This window comes from Hibiscus syriacus, unplaced genomic scaffold (genome assembly GCF_006381635.1).
Source record: "Hibiscus syriacus cultivar Baekdansim isolate YM2019G1 unplaced genomic scaffold, ASM638163v2 tig00111769_pilon, whole genome shotgun sequence".
Classification (NCBI taxonomy): Eukaryota; Viridiplantae; Streptophyta; class Magnoliopsida; order Malvales; family Malvaceae; genus Hibiscus; species Hibiscus syriacus.
In genome coordinates, this window is record NW_024063172.1 from 3190010 (window position 1) to 3213600 (window position 23591).

At 32.4% G+C, this 23591-nt stretch overlaps 1 protein-coding gene across 2 annotated transcripts; it reads left to right on the top strand.

Annotated features, from left to right (window-relative positions):
- Positions 1-12486: 12486 nt before the first annotated feature.
- On the top strand, positions 12487-18473 carry LOC120169751. 2 transcript variants are annotated; one of them, XM_039177875.1, is made up of 9 exons: positions 12487-12696; positions 13273-13435; positions 14535-14709; positions 15307-15365; positions 15949-16782; positions 17159-17296; positions 17396-17671; positions 17797-17853; positions 18169-18473. In XM_039177875.1, exons 2-9 carry the CDS (start codon positions 13307-13309, stop codon positions 18310-18312), a joined length of 1812 nt encoding a protein of 603 aa, XP_039033806.1. In that variant the 5' UTR covers positions 12487-12696; positions 13273-13306; the 3' UTR covers positions 18313-18473. The 2 variants fall into 2 exon arrangements, with proteins under 2 accessions (XP_039033806.1, XP_039033807.1); XM_039177876.1 differs by having other exon boundaries at positions 15949-16770.
- The last annotated feature ends 5118 nt before the right edge of the window (positions 18474-23591 follow it).

Genomic DNA, 23591 nt, shown 5'->3' on the forward strand with positions numbered 1-23591 from the left:
TTGAAGAAGTTGAAGAAGTTGCTAGTTCCAAGGAAGAATTTTAAGTTGATCAAACTCTGTTATTAGTCCCTATACTATAAATAAAATTTATATTTAATCTTTATATCCTACTTTGATCAATTTTAATCCCTATTCTTTTTTAATTTTAAAATTTTAGTCTTAGTACAATAATACAAAGATAATATGACTAAATCAAAAGAATCTATAATAATCAAATTAAAAAATATATAAATCTATTCTACAACTAATACATAATGTACGGATTAATAACAAAGGACTAAATTACAACTTAATACATAAATTTTAGTCTTGACGAAGTGACATATTTCTATGATTTAAAAGTTAAAAATAATTAATTTTTTATTTTCATTAAATTTAGTCAATTTATAATAAATGCTCGCATTAACTTTGTGAGTGAAAAAAGATTTTTCAAGTACAAGTTAGGTAAAATGAATAAACTTTGTAATAAAAGAGTTGTAAACAAATTCAATTGATATTGAGTTCAACTCTCAGGATATGGTTTTTAATTGATATTTCAATATTTTTCAAGTGAGTTAATATCTAACCAATCCAATTCAATTAGTTTCTATAATGTAGGACTATAGATTTAAAACTCCCAACTTATTAACGATGTAGGGGGAAAATTAGATACCCAAGTGAGGAAACGAAATAGTTCAAGGACTGATTCGAAAATAGAGTATGGGATGGTAACCAGCACTGTAATATCAAGCAATGAATGTTTCATTTCTTCTTTTCAATCAACAATAATCACCGAATCAATGTGCTTTTGACAACCTAGTATGTATATTTATGTCTAGAAACCCAAATGAGGATCGACCAAAATCATGAAATCTAACCCTTTTTCCCTAATAAAGGAAGAATAGTGCAGTAGCAAATCTAGTTAACAACATAAATCATGAAAAGGTAAGGGTAAGTTAGATGATCAAATGGTGTAAAAATCATTTCCAGCAGTAGTATCACTTCCATCATGTCTCTGATCACTTTACCATGTAATTTACAGCTTTTAGTCCTTTTTGTCATCCCACTACATCGTAGAATCTTCAGTTAACTATATATTATGACCAGAAAAGAAGGCAGTTTATAAGGCCAGTTTTGAAATGAATGATTATATATATATATATATATATGAGACGGGATGCATCTTTTTAGGATCGTTGGATGAGTGTAAATACACGACTAAGATTAACAGTAAGAAATGAGAAGATATTTACAGAGAAAAAATGAGATAATCTCAACTTTCTATTTCTACTCATCAAACGATCTTTAAGAGTAAACTTTTAGTCTTATAATAGGTGTAAGTGGATTCTGTTGCGGAAGACGGCTATTGAATAGAGCAAAATCACAACTGATAATTTGAGAAAAATAAAAATTAAGATAAAAGAGATACAAAATTTACGTGGAAAACCTCGAAATAATATAGGGTAAAACCCACGGGCAACGGTAGAAGAATTTCACTATGAGAAAATAGGAATTACAACTTCTCTTGATCTACCAAGGAGAAAACAATGATAATTCTCTCTTGATAAAAAGGAGAAAACAACTCTCAAGAAACTCTCTAAATTCTCTAGTATTGGAAGAAAACTGGAATGCTTTGGGATGGTTTTGAAGCTAAATGAGCTAGAGTATTTATAGTTGAAGCTTAAGGATTAATTTGTAAATATCCTAAAGTTTAGTGACTAAAGTGTATAAATATACCATCCATTTTTCAACAAAAAAAACAAATCACCTTTCGGTGCATTAATTGTATGCACCTTTCGGTGCTTTAGTCAACAATCTCCCACTTGAAGATTTAATTGGAATAATCATATCTTCACACCATTCTTTCTACCTTGTACCTTCATGTTTAAGTCTCTGACAGGCCACAGGAGGATCGTCACCGAGTAAATTTATCGGTATTGATCGCATTCGTCATGAAATCTGCTATGTTGTTTTTTGTATGGATCTTCTACATATCTATCGTCCATTCTTCCACCTTTTCACTAATGAAATTGTACTGAACTCGTATGTGTTTTGTCCTTGAATGAAATGCTGGATTCCTTGCTAGATGCAAGGCGCTTTGACTGTCACAAAATAGAGAGACATACTATTGATTGTGCCCAAGCTCATCCAATAGCATCTTCAACCAAATTGCTTCTTTACTGGCTTGTGTAGCTGCTATATATTCTGCTTCTGTTGTTGATGTAGCCACAACTGACTGTAATTTTGAAACCCAGCTTACAGCTCCACCAGCAATTTTGAACACATATCCTGTAGTATATTTGCTTTTATCCAAATCCACTACATAGTCAGAATCTACGTACCCATTGATTAGTAAGTTTGATCCTCCGTAACATAATGCAACATTTGAGGCCCCTTTGATATTGTTGAGTTAATCGATCGACGGAATCGACCAAGAGGGGGGTGAATTGGCAATTAAAAATTTCGTGGAAGCTTTTGCAGAAAAATTGAAAGTAATTGTACAGCGATTTACAGTGGTTCGACTTTCTCAAACAAAGTCTACGTCCACTACCTTAGCTATCCACACTAAGGATTTTCCAACAAATTCACTAATTTGTTCTTTCTTTTGAGGCCAAAGAGATAACCTTACAAAATCCCTCAAGAGTATACCCAAACTCTTGAGAACACTCTTTTTCCCAAAGAGAAGATTACAAATTTGCAAACTTACAAGAAAACCTCACAAGGTAAGATGTTTGCACAATTCTAGAACAAGAAAAGAACACTCAAAGATAATTACAAATGAGCACAAATGGTGTTCTTGAAAGCAAAATGAATATTGAAAGGAAAATTGGCTTGATTTGCACAAACTTGGTGTTTGATGCTTTCTCTCTTGTTTCTCTATGATTTCTTGTTGATCAAGGGCTTCAGAACTTGTTTAAATACACCTTGAATCTCTTCTGAACGTTGGGGATGATTAGTGAAGATCATATAGCCGTTTTAGTGTGAAAACAATTAATAAAACAGTTTGGAGCGTGGGGGGAATCGGTACCCCCTATGGGGGAATCGGTTCCCTAAGTGTAAAATTCAAATATTTCGACCATTGAACAGGGGGGAATCGGTACCCCCTATGGGGGAATCGGTTCCCTCCGAGCATTCTGGAAATCTCGGAGCCAAACCATTCAAGGGGAATCGGTACCCCCTTGGGGGGGAATCGGTTCCCTCTGAGCAATCTGGAATTTTTGGCTTTGAAATGGTTCGAAATACTTTGAAAGATTATTTTGAAATTGTTTTAAGATTAAAACTTAATTTTACACTTAAGTAAGGATTAAAAATGATTTTTGAAATATTTTGAGTAATGTTTTGATATTCGAATAATTATATCGAATATACTTAGAAAATCATTTTGGAAAATCTTAAAATTCATTTAACTTAATTTGTTATATCGAAATATCAAAATGTTTTCAACAGATATATCTCATGATCCTCTTTACTGTATTCCAATGCTCTTTGCCTGGATTCGCCATATATCGACTAACCACTCCCACTGCTTGTTCAATGTCTGGTCTTGTGCATATTATAGCGAATATTAAACTTCCCACTACTGATGCATACGACACTCGAGACATCTCCATCCTCTCATCTTCACTGCTAGGACTCATACTGGAGGATAATTTGAAGTTAATAGGAAGATGGGTAGAAATTGGCTTACAATCTTGCATGATGAATCGTGTCAAGATCTTCTTCAAGTAATTCTTTTTGTGAAAGCCAAATCTTACTATTACTTCTGTCTCGGCGTATTTGCATCCCTAGAATCTTGTTTGCTGATCCCAAGTCCTTTATTTCAAATTCCCTAGTCAGTTGTGCCTTCAATTCTTCAATATGATCTTTGTTGGGTCCTGCAACCAACATGGCATCTACATACAACAACAATATAACAAAATCGTTATCACCAGAACTCTTGAAATAAACACAAGGGTCTGCATTAAGTCTGTTATATCTAAGTCACATAATGAAGAAATCAAATCTCTTATACCAACACCTCGACGCCTGCTTTAGACCGTAAAGAGATTTATTCAACCTGCAAACCAAGTTCTTCTTTTCTTTTTCTTCAAAACCTTCAAGTTGAAGCATATAAATCTCTTCTTCAAGATTTCCATGAAGAAAAGCTATTTTAACATCTAGCTGCTCTAGATGTAAGTTCAATGTATCACACATTGCCAAAACTACTCGAACTGTTGTTAGTCGAACCACAGGAGAAAAGATTTCATTGAAATCAATACCTTTTTTTTGAGCATATCCCTTTACCACCAGTCTTACACGATACCTCTCAACTTGATCGTCACCATTTCGCTTGATTTTGAAGACCCATTTGTTACCAATTGGCTTCCTTCCTTGTGGTAGTGGCACAAGGTTCCATGTATTATTTTTATAAAGGGCTTCAATTTCCTCTTGCATCGCCATCATCCATAGTGAAGCATCTGAGATGTTTATTGCCTCCTGGTATGTTGATGACTCACCATCCTCTGTTAAAAGGCAGTATGCAATATTACCTTCTATAACATAATCTGAGTGCCAATTGGGACGTCTTATCACACGATCTGATTGACGAGTTGTTGGAGCTTCAGAATTCTCTAGTTCTTGTTCATCATGTGTTGGTTCTGCTTCAGAAGAATCTCTTTGTTCAAACTCCTTTTCCACATGTATCTGTGTAGTCTCTGACTTTTCAACGCTACCATCTTCTTCTTTTCTTTATATCTTATCTTCTACAAAGATAACATCTCCACTGATGATCACTTTGCGGGCAGTGGGATCCCACAAGCGATACCCCTTTACACCATCATCATACCCCAAGAATTTGTATTTCTTGGATTTTGGATCCAGTTTTGAAATTTCTTAGGAGTTGTACATCACATATACAATACTTCTAAATACATGGAGGTTTGAATAATCTGCTGGTTTACTAGTCCACATCTCCATTGGTGTCTTCAACTCTATTGCAGTTGATGGAGCTTGATTCACCAAATAACAGGCGGTATTGACTGCTTCTGCCAGAATGATTTTTCTAGGCCTGCATCCATCAACATTGCTCTTGTTCTTTCTAACAAGGTTCTGTTCATCTGCTCTGTCACTCCATTTTGTTGAGGAGTGTTTGCCACTGTGAGCTGTCTTTTGATGCATTCTTTCCTGCAAAAGTCATCAAATTCTTCGCTTGTGTATTCTCCTCCATTATTTGTTTTGAAACACTTGATCTTATTTCCAAAATCAAGTTCCACCTGCGCTTTGAAGATTTTGAAAGTGGAAAACACATCTGACTTCTTCTTAATAGGGTACCCAACATCTCCTGGAGTAGTCATCAATAAATGAGACAAAATATTTTGCTCCACCTAGGGATGTAACTGGTGCTTGCCATACGTCAGAATGAACCAATTTTAGAACACTTTTGTCTCTAGAATTTGACGTGTTGAATTTCAACCGGTACTGCTTACTTGTTATGCAATGCTCACACAAAGGAAGTGTTACCTTTGTTAAGCTTGGAAGTAGCTTTTGCTCCACAAGGACTTTCATTCCTTTTTCTGACATGTGTCTAAGTTTCTGATGCCATAGCATTGCAGAATCTGAACTACATGAGGCAACAGAGGCTTCTGCTTCTACCAAAGTCTCTCCCTTAAGCATGTACAAGTTTGCAGCTATCTTTTCTTCTTTCAACACCACAAGCGCTCCACGGAACACCTTCATGATTCCTTTTCGTGTTTCAATCTTGCTTGCATTATTATCCAACAATCCATAGGATAATAAAATTTTCTTCAGGCATTTCACGTGCCGCACATCTCGAACAACTTTAATTGTTCCATAATACATCTTCAATTTGATGGTTCCCACGCCAATGATCTCTAAGGCATGATCATTGAAACTATACACAGATCCTCCTGAGACATATTCATAATGATGGAACCATTTTCTTCTTGAGGTCATGTGATATGTTGCTCCTAAATCAATGAGCCATATATCTGTAAATCTTTTTCTACCTTCCACGGTGGTTGACGCTTCACAACATAGAGCATCTACATCATTTGAAGTGTTTGCGGTATTGCCTTGTGGATTGGAGTTTTTATTTAGACTCCAACAATCCTTCTTCAAGTGACCCTTCTTTCCACAGTTGTAGTACTTTAAATTCTTCTTGCTCCTCGACTTCGATCTACCATGTTTGTGACTACTATTTTGGCCACGTTCTGTTGATTTCCCTCTCGTCGTTGTTAACGCTTCTGCTTGTTGCAGATTTACTTGTCTGTCTTTGTTCTTGCGCCGATTTTCTTCTTGTAGAACAACAGCTGCAACGTCATCGAAGACTAGATTGGTGACATTATTGTTTGTCAAGTTGATGATGAGTTGATCATACGAATACGGTAGGCTTTGAAGTAGAAGTTCAACACGTTCTTGTTCTCTTATTTTACAGCTTAAGGATGTAAGCTGAGAAAATAAAGTGTTTAGTGTGTTTAAGTGCTCCGTCACTAAAGTATATTCTGACATACAGAGTGTGTACAATTTTCTCTTAAGGAAAATTTTATTGTGCAACGATGTGGCCTCGTACAGTTTGGTGAGATGATCTCATATCTCCTTAGTTGTCTTCTTCTCATCGACGATTGACAATACTTCATCTGCTAATGCTAGATGAAAGTTTGCCATAGCATTCCCGTATATTTCGATCCATTTGTTATCATCTGTGAAATTTACCGGCCTTTCACTGATAGCTGCTAGACAACCGTCTTTCCTCAGGATGACCTTCATCTTCAATTTCCACAATGAGAAATTTCTCCCATTGAATTTTTCAATATCAAATTTCGTTGTCATAGCTTCTATTACAGATAGCTCCCACTATTTCACTATCGTGAATAGTTCTCTGAAACCTTCAAAAAATGGGTAATAATTTCTTACTTTCTTTTGTTGGAGGATCCACCTTTTAGTGGCAACCACAAAGACAATAAATAGATATTACACACTCTAATCTGGCTCGAATACCAATTGTTGCGGAAGACGGCTATCGAATAGAGCAAAATCACAACTGATAATTTGAGAAAATAAAAATAAAGATAAAAGGACACAAAATTTACGTGTAAAACCCCTAAATAATATAGGGTAAAAACCACGGGCAACGGTAGAAGAATTTCACAATGAGAAAATATGAATTACAACTTCTCTCGATCTACCAAAGATAAAACAATGATAATTCTCTCTTGATAAAAATGAGAAAATAACTCTCAAGAAACTCTCTAAATTCTCTAGTATTGGAACAAAGCTAAAATGCTTTGGGATGATTTTGAAACTAAATGAGCTAGAGTATTTATAGTTGAAACTTAAGGACTAATTTGTAAAATACCTTAAAGTTTAGTGACTAAAGTGTGTAAATATACCATCCATTTTTCAACAAAAAAAACGAATCACCTTTCTGTGCTTTAGTCAACAGATTCTAATCCTAAATATATATAATCGATAGTAAAAAAGAATCTTTAAGAACATAGTTGGGTGAAAGACAACATGGAACTATATATGTTTTTTAGGGAAGTTCAGCAGCTAAACATGATTAAGAAATATGTAACCTCTATCTGGTTCATTGGACTAATGGACTACAGGTTGTCACAAATGCCAGTGTGGACTAAATGCTATTCTAAGTTCTGGAGCTGAGTTTAGCCTGGTAGACTAAAACCTTCTTTCCTCCGGAAAAAAACATGTAGCCACTCATTCGATTAGGAATGCGGCCCTACCGAGTCCCAGGAAGACAAACCAGTCGGTTATCCAAAAAAGAAAAGAAAATACATATCGAGTGGAGAATGCGTCTCGTTGATGTAATGGTAATACAAATGTGATACATACTAGCATGGATTCTATAAGGTCAACAAAATATGCATGGATGAGTAGACAAGAAAGTAAATACCTATTTGGTCAGTGGAAATTGAAGAGGAAAAACTAATCATTAGTGACAGTGAATCACATTACTCACCTACGATGTCAAGATAGATAGGCATGTTGAAATGGGTCCAAATTATGAGTCGACAAATTCTGCCAGTTAATACCGAGTTATTTGCTGCAGCATTTGTGAACTAACTACTTGTGAAACCAATTGCTCGGAACTTGGTGAAGGTCTCAATAAATGGTTTGATGCAGCAACTGGGTTGCCAAGGCCTTGTATTATCATTTCTTTATGATTATTTGCGTTTGCTTCAGGCTGTGACGATTCCATCAGTGCTCGTATCTAATAAAGTAAAGTACAAGTCATTAGGAGAGTAAGACATACTTTTATACTTTCGTATAAAGCAAACGAAACCATTATAAATGCTAGAGAGGATAGCTCAGACGGTTTCAAGCTATCAGGCAAAGTAAAATGTGGAAGATAAATATAGAGAGAGTAAATTTTGACTACCAAAGATAGGTGCTAAACGATGAGTTCCTAACCCTAAAAGGAAATTGGAATTCACATATATTGAAGTCAAAATTCTTAGACATTTTGAGCACTGACATCTCGTAAACAACAAACAGAAATGCTTACCGGGCTTGTTTGATTCCGCTCTTCACTTGAAAATCCTGGAATAACCCATGTTCAACATTCATTATGGCTCCATTGGCTTCACTCAGAGGATGAAGAAACCATAATAGGTTATCTTATGCAGACTCAACATCTAATTTTTTTTGCAATAATGAAGTAAATCATACTTTATCAAAATGTACATGAGATAAGAGTGAATCAGAAGCAGCTCCTGGAAGGAAATATTAAGCATGGATTACAATAAGTTTTTGAAATTCTACTGACCACCAGCAACGTGATGTATAAAGTTGTGAATGTAAGCTTAAACTCGCATATAGTTATTAATATGAAAGCATGAAGTAACTTTGCACAATTATCTAAAGGAGAGAAATCAGAGAACACGGGCTCCATCATGACAAACTTCAAATCATAGAAAACCTAAATATTATAGAATTTTACCCCACATGTGATAAAAAAAATAAGAGAAATATCCAAATATATATTGTACCATGACCATCACATCAACAAAACTCTTCCAAAGAAATGAAAAAATAGTGAAGCACAAACCTAATTGTAGCAAGAGATCCTTGGACTCTAATGTTGACGATTTCCTATGCTTAGCCAAACCGCATGCAAGAATTGTCACCTGAAAATGAGTAAAATGGTGTAAGTTTTAAACAAAGAAGATTATTGCTCAACAGCTGATTAATGTACCAAAGAGAAGGAGGACACAGAGAAGAATAAGAAGAAAGATTTTAAAAAAAGAAAGAAAGAAAGAAAAGAGAACAGTACATATGGACAGTTTAGTTGTATAGCTGTGACTGTAAGTAAATGGCTAGTTGGAATTAACTGAAAGAAAAACTAAACTTTTATTACAAAAATTACCAATTAAAACAATTTTTCACCATAAATGTAGTCATAAAAATCAAATAACATAAGTAAACCCAATGTCTTCTAAACCATCCACTGTCAGCCCAAATATTTGATTTCTCTTCAGGCTAAGCACAAAATATTGCAGGAAGAATTTCATGGATTTCTTAAAAAGTATTTTGCTGTATTCAAGCTACACCTGACAAAAACCCCCCAAAGCTAACCATATCTCTATTTATAACGGTTAACCCTCTGACATTATTTATACTACGATCTGAGGTTAACTTCCACCACAAACTGAGTAATAGATGCACATTTCCATTACTCCTAAAACAGAAAGGCAAATATCAACAAGGTAAGCCCTTAAAGTATAGCCTTACAGAGTCTACGAAGTCATCAGCAATCTCCAGAAGTAGATCTTCAACTTCTGGTTCAAGCTTACCTTGAGAATCAACCTGAGCAGAGCCAAAAGATGAATGATACAATTTAATACAAGGAAGAAAACCGCTGGAACTAAGATAAGAACATGATATTCTCTAAATTTAGATTAAACACGAATTATTATTTTAATAGTGTATAAATATTTAAGTTTAATATAAAATTACTTTTTAATATTTTATAAATAATAAAAATATTTATCTTGATATTTAAATTTGACTTTTAGTTTTAGGGTCTGTTTGTTTGTTTGGAGGAAAATCCATTATGGAATTGGTTTTTCCCGAAATCCCACGTTTGTTTCACCTAATTTGTTTTTCGGAAAATGTTTTTCAGTGATTGGTTAGAGGAAAACTGGTTGATCAATGTAAAACATTTTCTTGGTCAACAAAATTTTCTTTGTGTTTTCTGGAAAATGACTTACGGCCTGATTTTCCGTAAGTCATTTTCGAACTTTTCATTTCAAATAATAAATACTCAAAATAATTTTATTTTATGAATTTAAAATTCATAAAATATTTTAATATCATTTTAATCAAAATAATAATTATTAAATTAATTAAAATATTTTTATTAATATTTCTAATAATATAATATTATATTTTTAATATTATAATAAAATAATCAATTATATTATAATAATATAAATATTATATTTTATTTTAATAATATAATAAATTATTAATAAAAATATATATTATTTATTAATTTCATAGAAATAAATTATTAAATTATTAATAATGAATATATTATATATTTAATATTAATATAATAATCTAATAATATTTTAATAAAGATATTTAAAATATACTAATTAATATTTTTAAAATATATTATAAAACTATTACTTTAATAAATAATTAATATAATTTATAATATTTTTATTTCAATAAAATATACCAATATTAATATTTTATTAATAAAATTATAAAAATAATATTTAATAATAAATAAATTGTTTTAATATTTTAAAAATAATAATATTAAGTTTTATGATAAATAATATTATTTATTGTATTTAATAACATGAAATTTTAATTTAATATTTAAAATATTTTTCATTTAGATTTAATTAGATATTTAAATTTGAATTTTTCATTCAAATAGATATTTATATTTATTTTTTATCCAGTTAATATTTATGATAAATAATTTATTTGAATAATAAAATCAAATTCGTATATTAATTTAAATCTAAAAGTTAAATTTAAAAATATAGTTGGACCAGAAATAACTTTAAAGTGACATATATAACCTTAACGTCAAACGAAGATACTTCATTGGAGAAAAATTAGATATCAAATCGTGAAGTGAAGTTCATGCATTAAATGTATAATAGTTATTTTATAAATAATATTCCAATTTTTTTATTAGGTAGTATATTTCATTATAAGATAAATTGAACTCGTATAACGTGGAATGATATGAGTATCTCTGATCAAACGATCAATTAGTGAATTTTAATATTTTAAATTTTAAATTTTAAATCTAGACAAAACTTAATTTAAAGAAAAAAAATTAAAACTAGTAGTTAGCTTTTACTCTAACGAAATAAAGACAATATTCATATTTTAATATTACATATGAATTAAACTGGATTATGAAATTCATAATAATCTTTCTTGATAGTTTAAACTAGTCCATTAATAAATTAAATAATAATAATAATAATATATTAACTAATACTTATTTTCACACCAACGTATATAAACAAACTAATAACGTGGGTTTATGAATTTAAAAATAATATAAGTTAAAATTTTGAGCAAAGTACACAAATACAAATGGTATTTTTTATTATAGAGTGTTATTTTATTGAGTCTACTTATTATAAAAAAGTTATAAAATTATCCTCAATTATAGATAATTAATTTGTTTAGCATCTGACTATTAAAAGTTATAAAATGGTCACTTGATTATTCATATGTGTCAAACTCATCATTTTCGTTAAAAAATTAACTACCGTATGAGTTTAATGTTATAAAATCATATTTTATTGATGTCTACTATCTGTCGTTGCTTTCAATCACTGGCTCGACAATATAATGTTTAAGCATTGACAATTTGGCACGACATAATGTAAACTGAAATTCGATATACAAAACGCATATCAAACAGTTATAAGATCAAATTTTATCATATCCTAGTCAAAAGGTTGACGCTTAGCTCAGACGATCTCTAATTTTTTAACGGAAATGATGATTTTAGAATATACGAATAATTGAATGACTATTTTATAACTTTTAATAATTGAAGTATTCAACAAATTAATACCTTTTAGTTGAGAGTTTATTTTATAACTTTTAATAATCAAAATATTCGTTAAATTAATACCCTATAATTACTTATATACTTTACTCTAAATTTTTATCGAATAATTTCACGTTTATTAATAACGAATATGTTAATACCATACATAATAAGAGTTTATATTTTCCATTAAATATTTTATCAAAAAATATATATTATATTAAACTTTTTAGAAGTACGAGTACTACAATATAAATTTTATTCAAATGTAATATTATGGGTAGAAAGAAAAGGAAAATCGAACTGGACAGAATCTATTCTGTAAACCGTACACAAAAAGACAAAAAAGGCCTTCCCGGACTCGACGCCATTTTGTAAAATCGCACATAAAGAAAATTTCAATTACTGAACTGTATGACAGTAAACTCAGCGTGCTGAAAAAGCGTGACATAAACAAAACTCGCTCAAATCGCTCGCGAAAAAGGGAACAAAAATTCACTAAAAAATTCCTTATCTAATTCTCGAAGTTTCTCTCTCATTTCCGTTATCGTTTTTTCAACTCAGTTTTAACGCCTCTAACTCACTACAAATCAGCCACGTTGTGTCCTTTTCGTTTGGTTTACTGTTTGGAGGGGGATGAGTCAACTCGGTCAGCAAGTCCTATGGTGACAAATTCCTTAATATTTTCTCTGTTTTCTTTTGAAATTACTTTTGTTTCTTTTTTTGTATAGTTAACATGCTATTTATTTGATTAATTATAGCAACATGCGAGCGCGTTCATTTGTATGGAAATATAAGTAGTTAGAGGATACTAGCTTATTTTACTTTTAGGTTGTTAGAATTTGAGAATTAGGGTTTGAATTCATCATATTGTGAATTGTGCTTCATGACAGTAGCTATCATATTTTTTTCTCCTGAAGTGGCAATTTTAATGTATTTGTTTGATTTGTCGCATGTAGTTCATTAGTTTCTTTAACATTAATGTATATTCTACAGTGTGTTAAAATTTGGACTGTTTTCTGGGAATTTGGTAATCAATTCAAGAGATTAGGTTATTTGACTGTTGAGCAAGTAAAGTTTAAGTGACCTAATAACTGATATCCATATTGGAACTGCAAATTTTGAATTTTGTTTGCTCCGTTTTCTTCTATTTCATGCATATATGAAGCTCTCATTTTTAAATGGCATTGGAAATTGATGAATCCATCATTTGACCCTTTTTTTTTGGTTTTGGCTTCCAGTTTTTGTTTTTGAGCTGCGTGTCTTGGATTTTACATGGAAACAGTGGTTGAAGTTGAGGGGAATTGTGAAGGGAAATATAAAGTGACTGGCCTTGAGAAAAATAACTCTGTTTTGTATTCGCCAAGGCATATTGCTGATCCAGTTGTTTACAAGCTCGTCCGGGTACCTCTGTCAGCAAATGTTATTCTAATTTTCATTTTCTCCTGATATACAAATAACTTGTGCCTTCTTCCCACTTTTTTTTTATCACGCACGTGTGTGATTTTAAGAATGTTGAGTTGGATTTTCTTTGGTTTGATATTTGATATACATTAATGTAAAAAATCAATGAGGAAGTTATTTGACTGTGTGTCAGATAGAAGATATTGGAAGTGCTATATCGAGCTTCCTAAACTGCCAGTTGTTAATTACTTGTTCTTTCTATACGATCAGCCTTGGAAGAGTAGGGTTTAAATGGGGATACCATATTCTTAGTATAATGTTCATTTTTCTTTGTAGTTGTTAGTCATGTTTGAGCTTTTGCTTAGTTGAAACTAGTTAACGTCTGGTAAATTGACCTGATTTGATTTGCTTGGATCTTGTTTTTGAAGTGTGTTAGGTTATCAAGTTTGTTATAAAAGAAAAAAAGGAATTATCTTTTTACATAACTGAATGAAAGGGATATATCTTTTTCTCCTCCTTTTTCCCAGAAAAATGAGAAAATAAAATAAAATAACTCTTGTAGCTCTACTGCAATTATTTTGAAAAATGTTGCACTGCCAGTGGCCTTTACTCAACAAACATACAGGTCTTTGTAATTCAACCAAAAGTATTGGAATATTCAAGCTATTATTTATTTGAAAATTATAAGTCCATAGTTAATTTTGTGCTGAAAGTGTGGACAAATAGCTTCAGAATTGATATATTCTAAGTTAAAACTAATTAATGTCAGGTAACTTGACCTGCTTCGATTAGCTTGAATCTTCGTTTTGAAGTGTGCTTGGTTAGCAGGTTTGTTATAAAAGATTAAAAGGGGATGTATCTTCTTCCCTGTGGAAAAAAATGAACAGGTGATTTTTAAAAAATGTCGCACAGCTTGTGGGCTTTACTGAACAACCATATACAGATCTCTTGAGTTACGCCAAAAGTTTTGAAATATTCAAACTTTTATTTGATTGAAAATTTTAAGTTCCTAGTTAATTATGTGTTGAAAATGTGGACATGTAGCTTCAGGTTTGATTTATTCTTATTTGCAATCTGAAATCGATATTTATCTTAATAGGTTGATGGGAACGGGCGATTAGTACCTGCGACAGATGATGAACTGATGGAGGTTGAAGGCTTGCTGGAAAATGAGAAGCGTGAGACCCATTTTGTTGCAGACACTGGGCAGGCTTTAGGGTGTATTTCTAATGAAGTGTCGTCCTCTGGCATGCCTCAGTTAGAAAGTTCTGAAGGTATGCTTTTCTTAGCCCTAAATCATGAACAATTTTAAAACCTCTTGAAATCGGATAAGAACATCTATCTCTGCTGATTGGGACTACTACCGGAGAATTGGATTTCATAATTCACTGAACTTATGATTTTAATTGTATTTTAATCTGCACCGATGGTCAGGGTTGATTTTTTAGCATGTTTTTTGTGTATTTCTGTTATGCTTTATAAATTTTTCTGTTTGAATTAAGTATGCAGCTTACATCATCCCTTATATACATAAATAATTAAATTAAATGATGCCAAATGTCAGGTAGGTACAGTCTGAGTGATGAAGACTTGTACAAGAAAATTTTCCTGGAAGGAGCAAAGCCCATGGAATTGGCTAAACCAGTACCAAATGAAATAGATTTTTAAAACAGTCTCTCTAGAATTTAAATATGAGCAATACAATATAAGAAAAGATTAACTTCAAGCTTTAGCTTTGGGTTTGAAGATGTTTTTAGGTATTGATTGCTGGTTTTGCTGTATCAGCTTTATTTTAATAGGATGAACATTTGTGTGTTTTTTGTTGTGATATTTGTAGATTTTTACTTTTCTGAATGATTTATATTTGCCAGGTTTGTCACAATCTGAGAACACAAAAGCTGATACTGAAAAATTAAGTGCACATCGTGAGGTACAACTAATTTTTGTTGAACTTTGCTTCTTAACTTTCTTTAAATGGATTAATGGATGCTTATCATATTTGCATGTAAAGCCGTGCTTAGGCTTAATATTTTTTAGTTTATGTTGATAATCTATTCATGGGTTTTGATGCTTTAGGAGGGCCTTAATTCTTCTTATCTTGGAATTTGCAGAACTTATGTCATGTGGTAATAATCGTTTAGTTGTTAAAGCTACTGCATATTCTAACATATCTTGTGGGAGGGATGGTATCTACTATTTCTTCACATTGTGTTCTGTATATTAATAGTTTTTAGGTTCTTTTTCTCACTGCTTTTGATATTTCTTTGTTTTTCCTCTACTTGTACATGTTCAAGCATGTGATGGATTTGAAGTTAATTGTTTTAACATTAATTGAACTATTAATTATCTTGGATCGAACTTGGCCTTAATATCTCGTATGATACATTGAAGAAATGTTGCACAAAATCATGTCTGACTCCTGATCATTCTTCTGCTTATATGCATGTAGACAGACACTGGTCTGGACAGCATAATAAATTGCCTGAGAAGCTCTAATCTTTATTTATTTGCAGGAAACTGTTCCTTGTGGGGCACAAAGCTTCAGTGATGATCATGCTACACAACCTGGGAGTGTTGGGGAGTGCTTAAAGCCTCCGGATGGGTCAATACAAGGTGGATCATCAACTTCTGCAGGCTGTATTAGTTCAAAACCTGATTTTTCCAAGTTGAAGGGTGAAACATGCTTGGAAAATTTATCAATTAAAGAACTTCATGAAGTTTTTAAGGCAACATTTGGGCGAGATACAACTGTTAAGGACAAGCTGTGGCTTAAAAGAAGGATTGCCATGGGATTGACTAATTCTTGTGATGTTTCAACTACAACTTTTGTAATTAAAGACGATAAATTGGTGAAAAAGGATAATGAAGATAGTGCTAACTATGTGAATCTTGCCACTGGGAAAGAATTCCCGGCAGTTGCTGTTGAATACAATGGGGATGTGCTCAACAGCCTTAGTCAAATTGATGAGCATCAAACTGTTTCAGCGGTGAGATCAGGAAATGATGTTGTGGAAAACAATTTTGCAAATGAAGATCTTGCTGCAGATCAGAGAGCTGCAAAGAGAGTCCGGAAGCCAACAAAGCGGTATATTGAAGAACTTTCTGAAGCAGAGTCCAAAGACAGTGGCAACAGTGGCAGGTTACTTGCTTCAACTAAAAACATTGGGATTAGATCCATGCCTTCGAAATCTCATGGTAGGCTTGCTAGAAATGCTTCCTTGGAAGGGAGAACTGTTATCACGAGGTTGGATTCCCTAGGGGGATTTGGGATTCAGGTTCCATGTGTTTATCGGGTTCGAAGAAGCCGACCAAGGAAGAATGTCATGGAACTTTTGGTATGTGAAAAGGTATGCTGTTTTTCTATCTCAGCAATATGATATTGGCTTTACATATCTAGGTCCCTTAATTTGATATTTGCTTTTGTAACGAACATTCATATGTTCCCTGCTAGCTTTCATATGCTTCTGGAAAAGTGTGCATGTGTCTTGCAGCTCTGGTTTGTTTATTATTTTATTCATCACACTCATTTCTGATGTGATCATTTTCAACTTGGTAATGACAATAACTTCTAAAGAGTTGAATGTGTTGTTACTTCTCACTTTGATACATCTTTTACTGAAAGGGTGTCCACTCTTACTTATTGGGAACCTATCACATGTGATGCTGGTGTCTTGTAGATGATAGACGTTATGATATTGATGCAACCTGAATTGCCTTCTACAGAAATTCCATCCGAGTGGCATGGGTATGACAGCTACGTTTATAAAGAGGGGTCTTGATGTACATGGTGTTCGGATGGGCAATGAGAGTATGAACAAAGTTTTGGAAGCCAAATCTACTCCCGAGCAAACTACTCATCAGGTGAAAAGAGTAAATGATATCTACCACATGAACCATGTTACACCTTGTACCTTATATAGCTGATTGAAACTGAGCTCTATTTGCTTGTTAAACATTCAGTTTGTAACTGAATCAAATAAAGAGAAGTCATCAACTGATCTGGGGCAGAATATGGAGTTAAAATATGTAGATCCATCAGGAGATACTTCAGATGATAATGTTGTTACAGTGCCAACAGCTAAAGGTGGAACTAGAAGGAAACATCATCGAGCTTGGACTCTTTCTGAGGTTATGAAGCTAGTTGAGGGTGTCTCTAAGTATGGTGCTGGCCGATGGTCAGAGATTAAAAGGCTTGCCTTTGCATCCTATTCGTATAGAACCTCTGTTGATCTCAAGGTGTGCATAGGGTACTTATGTCAGTAAATAACTGGTTAAAAAATACAACCTTTTTGTTTGAATGAACATTGGAATCTGTATGAGTCTGGGAAGGATAATTTTTTCCAATAAATGTTGTTTTGCAGGACAAATGGCGGAATCTGTTGAAAGCTAGCTTTGCCCAGACACCAATGTACAAAGGGGTGAGATATCATTTTCTTACCGATGGTTTTGTGCATACAAAATATTTCACGTGAATCATCTGCTTTATGCCGAATTCAGTTGATTTAGTTTTGAGTTGAAGTAGTTTTTGAGTTAGCTATACAGTTCTGTGCTTCTATCGATCGATTCTGCTGTATTGTAAGTGGGAAGTTGTAACTTCAATATATATATATATATATATTACTTACACCCGTTTCATTTTATCCTTATGGAAGAGACTTTCTTTTGAAACACCTGACATGTGTGGTCTCATTCATTCCCGTACATTTATGGTTCTGTTGTGTTTGGCGATGCAGGCGAATCTACGGAAGCATCCTTTGATGCCCATTCCAGCACCAATTTTGTTACGTGTGAGAGAGCTTGCCGAGATGCAGGCACAGGCTCCATCACCAAATCTCAGCGCAAGTAAGCTGTCGGCATGTTGCGGCAGCGGAAGGTAAACGAAACAAAAAAAAGGAACCTGTAACATTGTAAATAAATAGATTTTAGTTGCCTAAACTAGAAATAATAGACAAATTCTCTGTTCTCTCGACAAAAAGAGGGAAAATGACGTTGACGGTTTGGTCTCAACTGGCACAGATAAAAGAAGTATGTGATAACATATGCAGTATTGAATGCTAAGTAGGGATATTTCTTGTTCCAACCAGGAATGGACGTTTCAGAATAAAAGTTATGGAGTAGAAGATTTGGGAACCTGTTAGTTTTACTTGCAAAGCAAGCAAACTATCCAGTCTTCCTGCCTGTTTCTAAATGATGCGGTAATTAATGACTGAAATGCTTGCTTGCTTGCTTGCAGTTTTAAAATGGTTCACTTTAACTCTCTACTACCGGCTAACCTAAATTTGTAATTGAAGATTTGGACACAAGTCTTTGCACCTAAAAAATTTATGATATACGTTGGGGGGGGGGGTCGATTGAAAAAGATTATTGCAAGGAGTTATGGTCTTTTTCGAAATTTTATTTTCATGTTAGGTTTGCTTTGTTATCAATAGTGACTTTTTTCCAGCAAAATTTTGAGAATATAGTTCTTATATATTCCTCAAGTAATTGTCCTAAAAATTGTTTTCGAAATGATGAGGTTTTTATATTGTATTTTTTAATTGTACAATTAATTATTTTGAGTGTAAATTTATTAAATAATTAAATAGTTTCATACAATTCAAATAATATTTAAATTATATTATATATCATGAAAAAAGAGTAAATATAAGATGTTAAGTTATTAACTAGTGTAATTTTTATATATTGTTTAATATATTAGTTATATTAATAATAGGTTAAGTATGGTTATTTTATAAAATCTAAAAAATAATTTTATAAGATTTTATGTAGACATTTTTCATTTAATATTCAAAGTTTAAAAATAATTCATAAAATTTATCTTGTGATTCTTCTGAAGTAAAAAATTCGATCGTGCCCTCACGCAGAATTGAACTACGGAGCTTCCGCTCACAAGACTAACGCTCTACCACTGAGCTATAAAGGTCGACATTTTTCAAGGGGTAGCATTTAATTAATTTCTTGTTGAGGTGATATTTTAAAATGAAAAGTATAATTGATGTGTATTATTTTATTTATTAGTTTTTTAAATGTGGATAGAATAAAATCTTTGAATTTTGAATGAAATTGGATTTCATCTTATCAATTCAGATTGTTGATTTTTTTTTTTTTAAAAAAGTATAGTATTTATTTTTGTATTAGGAAATAAAATAGTTAAGATATTTTACAATGTGAGTTGGTGTGTTCACAAGATTTATTAGATTATGCCTCATCCTGTTAGGTTATTATTTCCTTTAAATTAGTGCAATTATTATTTTTTTTTGGTATACTTAGTGCAATTATTTTTGAAGATATTTGTATTATATAAAAATTTAAAGGACACAAATATCTTCATTGCATAATAATAAATAATAATTGATTAAAAAAACAAATTGATTTTTAATTTAAGTAAATGGTTTGATTGGTAGACTAAAGTCCTTTTTAAAAGAAATTAAGAGTAATTGTTCAAGTTTAAATTAAGATATAATGTCTATGCCATTTATCATCACATTAATAGTTGGTTGACATTGGATCGGTTAATAAAAAAGATAAATAGATTTGATGAATAAAAAGTTTAAAAATGATTATTTTTAGATGAACTGTTAATAAATTGAAGATTAATAATAATAAAAAAAGATTAACAATTATAAATTAATTTTTTAATGAAAAAGCATGCCCCCACTCAGGATTGAACTACGGAATTCAGTTTACAAGACTGACCCTCTACCACTGAGCTATAGGGGTTAATTTATTGATTAACTTTCTAATTTTAGTTGTTAAAGTGATAATTTAAAATGAAACTTATAATTAATGTGTATTATTTTTTATATTTATAAATTTTAGATCGAATAAAATCTTTAATTGAATTTTTAATGAAGTTTCCTGGTATCAACTCTATTCGTTGATGAGTGTGATATATATATATTTTTTAAAAAAGTAAAATTTTATTTGAATAATAAAATATTTTGTATTGTGAATTACTGTGATACAAAATATTTTATGCTTCCACCCCAGAGAGACAGAGAGCTCAACTCTGAGAAATTTCAGAAAGTTATCAAGCTGATTATATTAGTAGCATACTAGCATTTTGCTTGTTGGGTTGAGAAAATGAAATAATGTATGATAATATATTAACATCATGTTGCCTAACCTTAAATTGAACCCAAAACACATAAAGGAAGGCACTAAGTTGCATGGCTTCATGTATCACGTGTCAACAAATACTGCCTCTACTGCTTTCGTTTTTAATTTTATGTGTAGCATGATACTTGTATTAAGGCTTTTATCGTCTTCATTCATGATGGATGATATAGTCTGTAGGTCATAGTTTTGTTGACGTAACTTTTGAAGGACTTGTGTTGGTGTGGATTTCATCCATACCAGTAAGCAGTTGAGTCATATTTAATTCCAGTGATAAGCTGAATCTGCAAAAATGCAGGTACAAAGCTGTTGGCATTAGATTGGACTCTGGTGACCTAGCGTACTTGTCAAGTGAAGCACGAAAGATCTTTCATACAATTGATAAGGAATTTGGGGTTCCTGATTTTAGAAAGTCTAGCATTACTGCTACTAATGATTTGAATGAAGAAACTTTAGATGGACTTAAAAGGCAGGTTTCGTAATGTAAACTAAATTATTGTTTATTCTAGTTAACAATGTTGAACTACATTATATTTTACGTTAATGTAAACTTTGATTTTTTATTATGGATTTCAAGTTTATTGTTATGGATTTTAAGTTTGTTGGATAATGCTACAGGTTAAATTTAGGTAACAAAAGAGTAGAAAATAACATATGAAAAATTTGGTTAATAAAAAATAGGAAGAAGATATGTTGAAAATCAGTTTCGATTAGCGGCATTTTAGGGGCAAAACGCCACTAACGGAGTGCATCCTAAAAACGCCGCCAAATGACCAACCAATTGCGGCGTTTGTGGAAAAACACCGCTAAATAAAAAACCTATTACAGAAAACCTATAAATAGCAAATATATAGCGGCGTTTAAGTACACAAACGCTGCTATATAACCTGAGTTTTAGCGACGTTTATTAGTAGAAATGCCACTAAAAATTGCGGCGTTTGTATTAGCGGAGTTTTTTGTGACTTTTTTTGCACCGGCATCATTTTAGCAGTGCTTTTAAACACCGCTATAGGACAAAAATCGCCGCTTTAGACCAATTCTGCTAAAGTGGGCAATTTTGTTCTTATATTATATGAGTATTTTATGTTCTATTAATATAATTTGAGTATTAGTTTGTGATCTCGATTCAATATATCTTATTTTTGTGATTAACTATTAGTGCCAGTCTTACATTTTGTTTTTGTGGAAGTCTGTAAAATGATTGTATCATGGGAGTAGCAAGAAGATCGACCTCTTTCAAATATACATGATTTTGGTAAGAGAAAATCGCCTCAGTGACCAAAAATACCTTATAATATACGATTTTAACCAATTTTTTTTGGATTTGCCAAAATGACCAATAAAATCGCAACGCGATATCAAAATCGCAACGTTAAAAAGAAAATCGCAACGGTCAAAAGAAAATCGCGTTGCGATTTAGAAGAAAATCGCAATGCGATTGATAGAATCGCAATGCGATTTATAGAATCGCAATGCGATTGAGAGAGTCGCAACGCGATTTAGAAGAAAATCGCAATGCGACTGAGAGAATCGCAATGCGACTGAGAGAATCGCAATGCGATTTATAGAATCACAATGCGATTTATAGAATCGCAATGCGATTGAGAGAATCGCAATGCGATTGAGAGAATCGCAACGCGATTTAGAAAATCGCAACGTTAAAAAGATTTTTCTCTAAAAAGATAAAATCGCAACGCGATCTTCCAAGAATCGCAATGCGATAGTCTACAGTGTCGTTGTGATAGTTAAAAAAATAGTTAAAAGATTTTTGTTTCTTAAGAATTTTCTCTAAAAAGATAGTATCCGCGCGGACGTGTCGAAGACGCGTATTACCACGACCACGACCACGACCACGACCACGACCACGACCCGAGACGAGACGGCGGCGGCGGCGACGCGCGAGAGTCCCCCTTGTCCTCTTTCACTCAACAAGGAAGTGCAAAATACAAGCCTTAAATACCATTCCCAATAGTATTTCCAATACTATGTGGGATTGAGCATTACCAACACTTGTTCCAAATATCATTATTCTTCATAAGTTATCATCCATTACAATATGAATTAGTCGTGTTAATGAACCAATATACCTCATTAATATATGGTATTGTTGAACAAAAGAATGATGATGATGATCTTATTAAAGACCATCTAATACGAAAGAATCCAATGCATAACCGATACCTTATTGTGAAACTAATTCACATAGAGGTTGTACGTGAAAAAAAAATCTTTTACTTTTATAGTAAATATCTATCTCAATAATTTTAATATAAAAAATATATTTTTTATTTAATAATAGAATTATTTCATGTATTTATCAAGTTATAATTTTAAATACTTATTAAAATGAATTAATTTATTATCGATAATTCATATTGTAATGGATGATAACTTACGAAGAATAATGATATTGGGAACAAGTGTTGGTAATGCTCAATCCCACATAGTATTGGAAACACTATTGGGAATTATATTTAAGGCTTGTATTTTGCACTTCCTTGTTGAGTGAAAGAGAACAAGGGGGACTCTCGCGCGCCGCCGCCGCCGTCGTCTCGGGTCGGGTCGTGTCGTGTCGTGTCGTGGTCGTGGTCGTGGTCGTGGTCGTGGTCGTGGTCGTGGTAATACGTGTCTTCGACACGTCCGCGCGGATACTATCTTTTTAAAGAAACAAATGTTTTTTTATTTTCTAAATCGCGTTGTATTTTTGGTCACTGAGGCGATTTTCTCTTTTGGTAATGCAATGGAGTTGGGTTGTCGTGTGGATCCGAATGTTTTTCATATAAAGGTAAATCTTTGTCTGTTATGTCTGTGTGTATCAGGTCGAGTCAAATACACATTATTACTTTAAAAACCAAAATGATTTTCAAATGTGTGTGTGTCAGGTCGAGTCAAATACACATTATTACTTTAAAAACCAAATTGATTTTCAAATCAGATAAAAAAATTTAATTTAAGATAAATTAGATAATGAATAAAAAATATTATATTTAAAAGTTAAATTTGGATGGACTAAAAATCTTACATGATTCGATCAGTTACC

Excerpts from the sequence above, each read along its gene's own strand:
- LOC120169751 (XM_039177875.1), top strand. The coding sequence starts at position 13,307 with ATGGAAACAGTGGTTGAAGTTGAGGGGAATTGTGAAGGGAAATATAAA. Across the intron at positions 17,297-17,395 it reads CCGAGCAAACTACTCATCAG|TTTGTAACTGAATCAAATAA; the intron begins GTGAAAAGAGTA and ends TTAAACATTCAG. Across the intron at positions 17,854-18,168 it reads AGACACCAATGTACAAAGGG|GCGAATCTACGGAAGCATCC; the intron begins GTGAGATATCAT and ends TTGGCGATGCAG.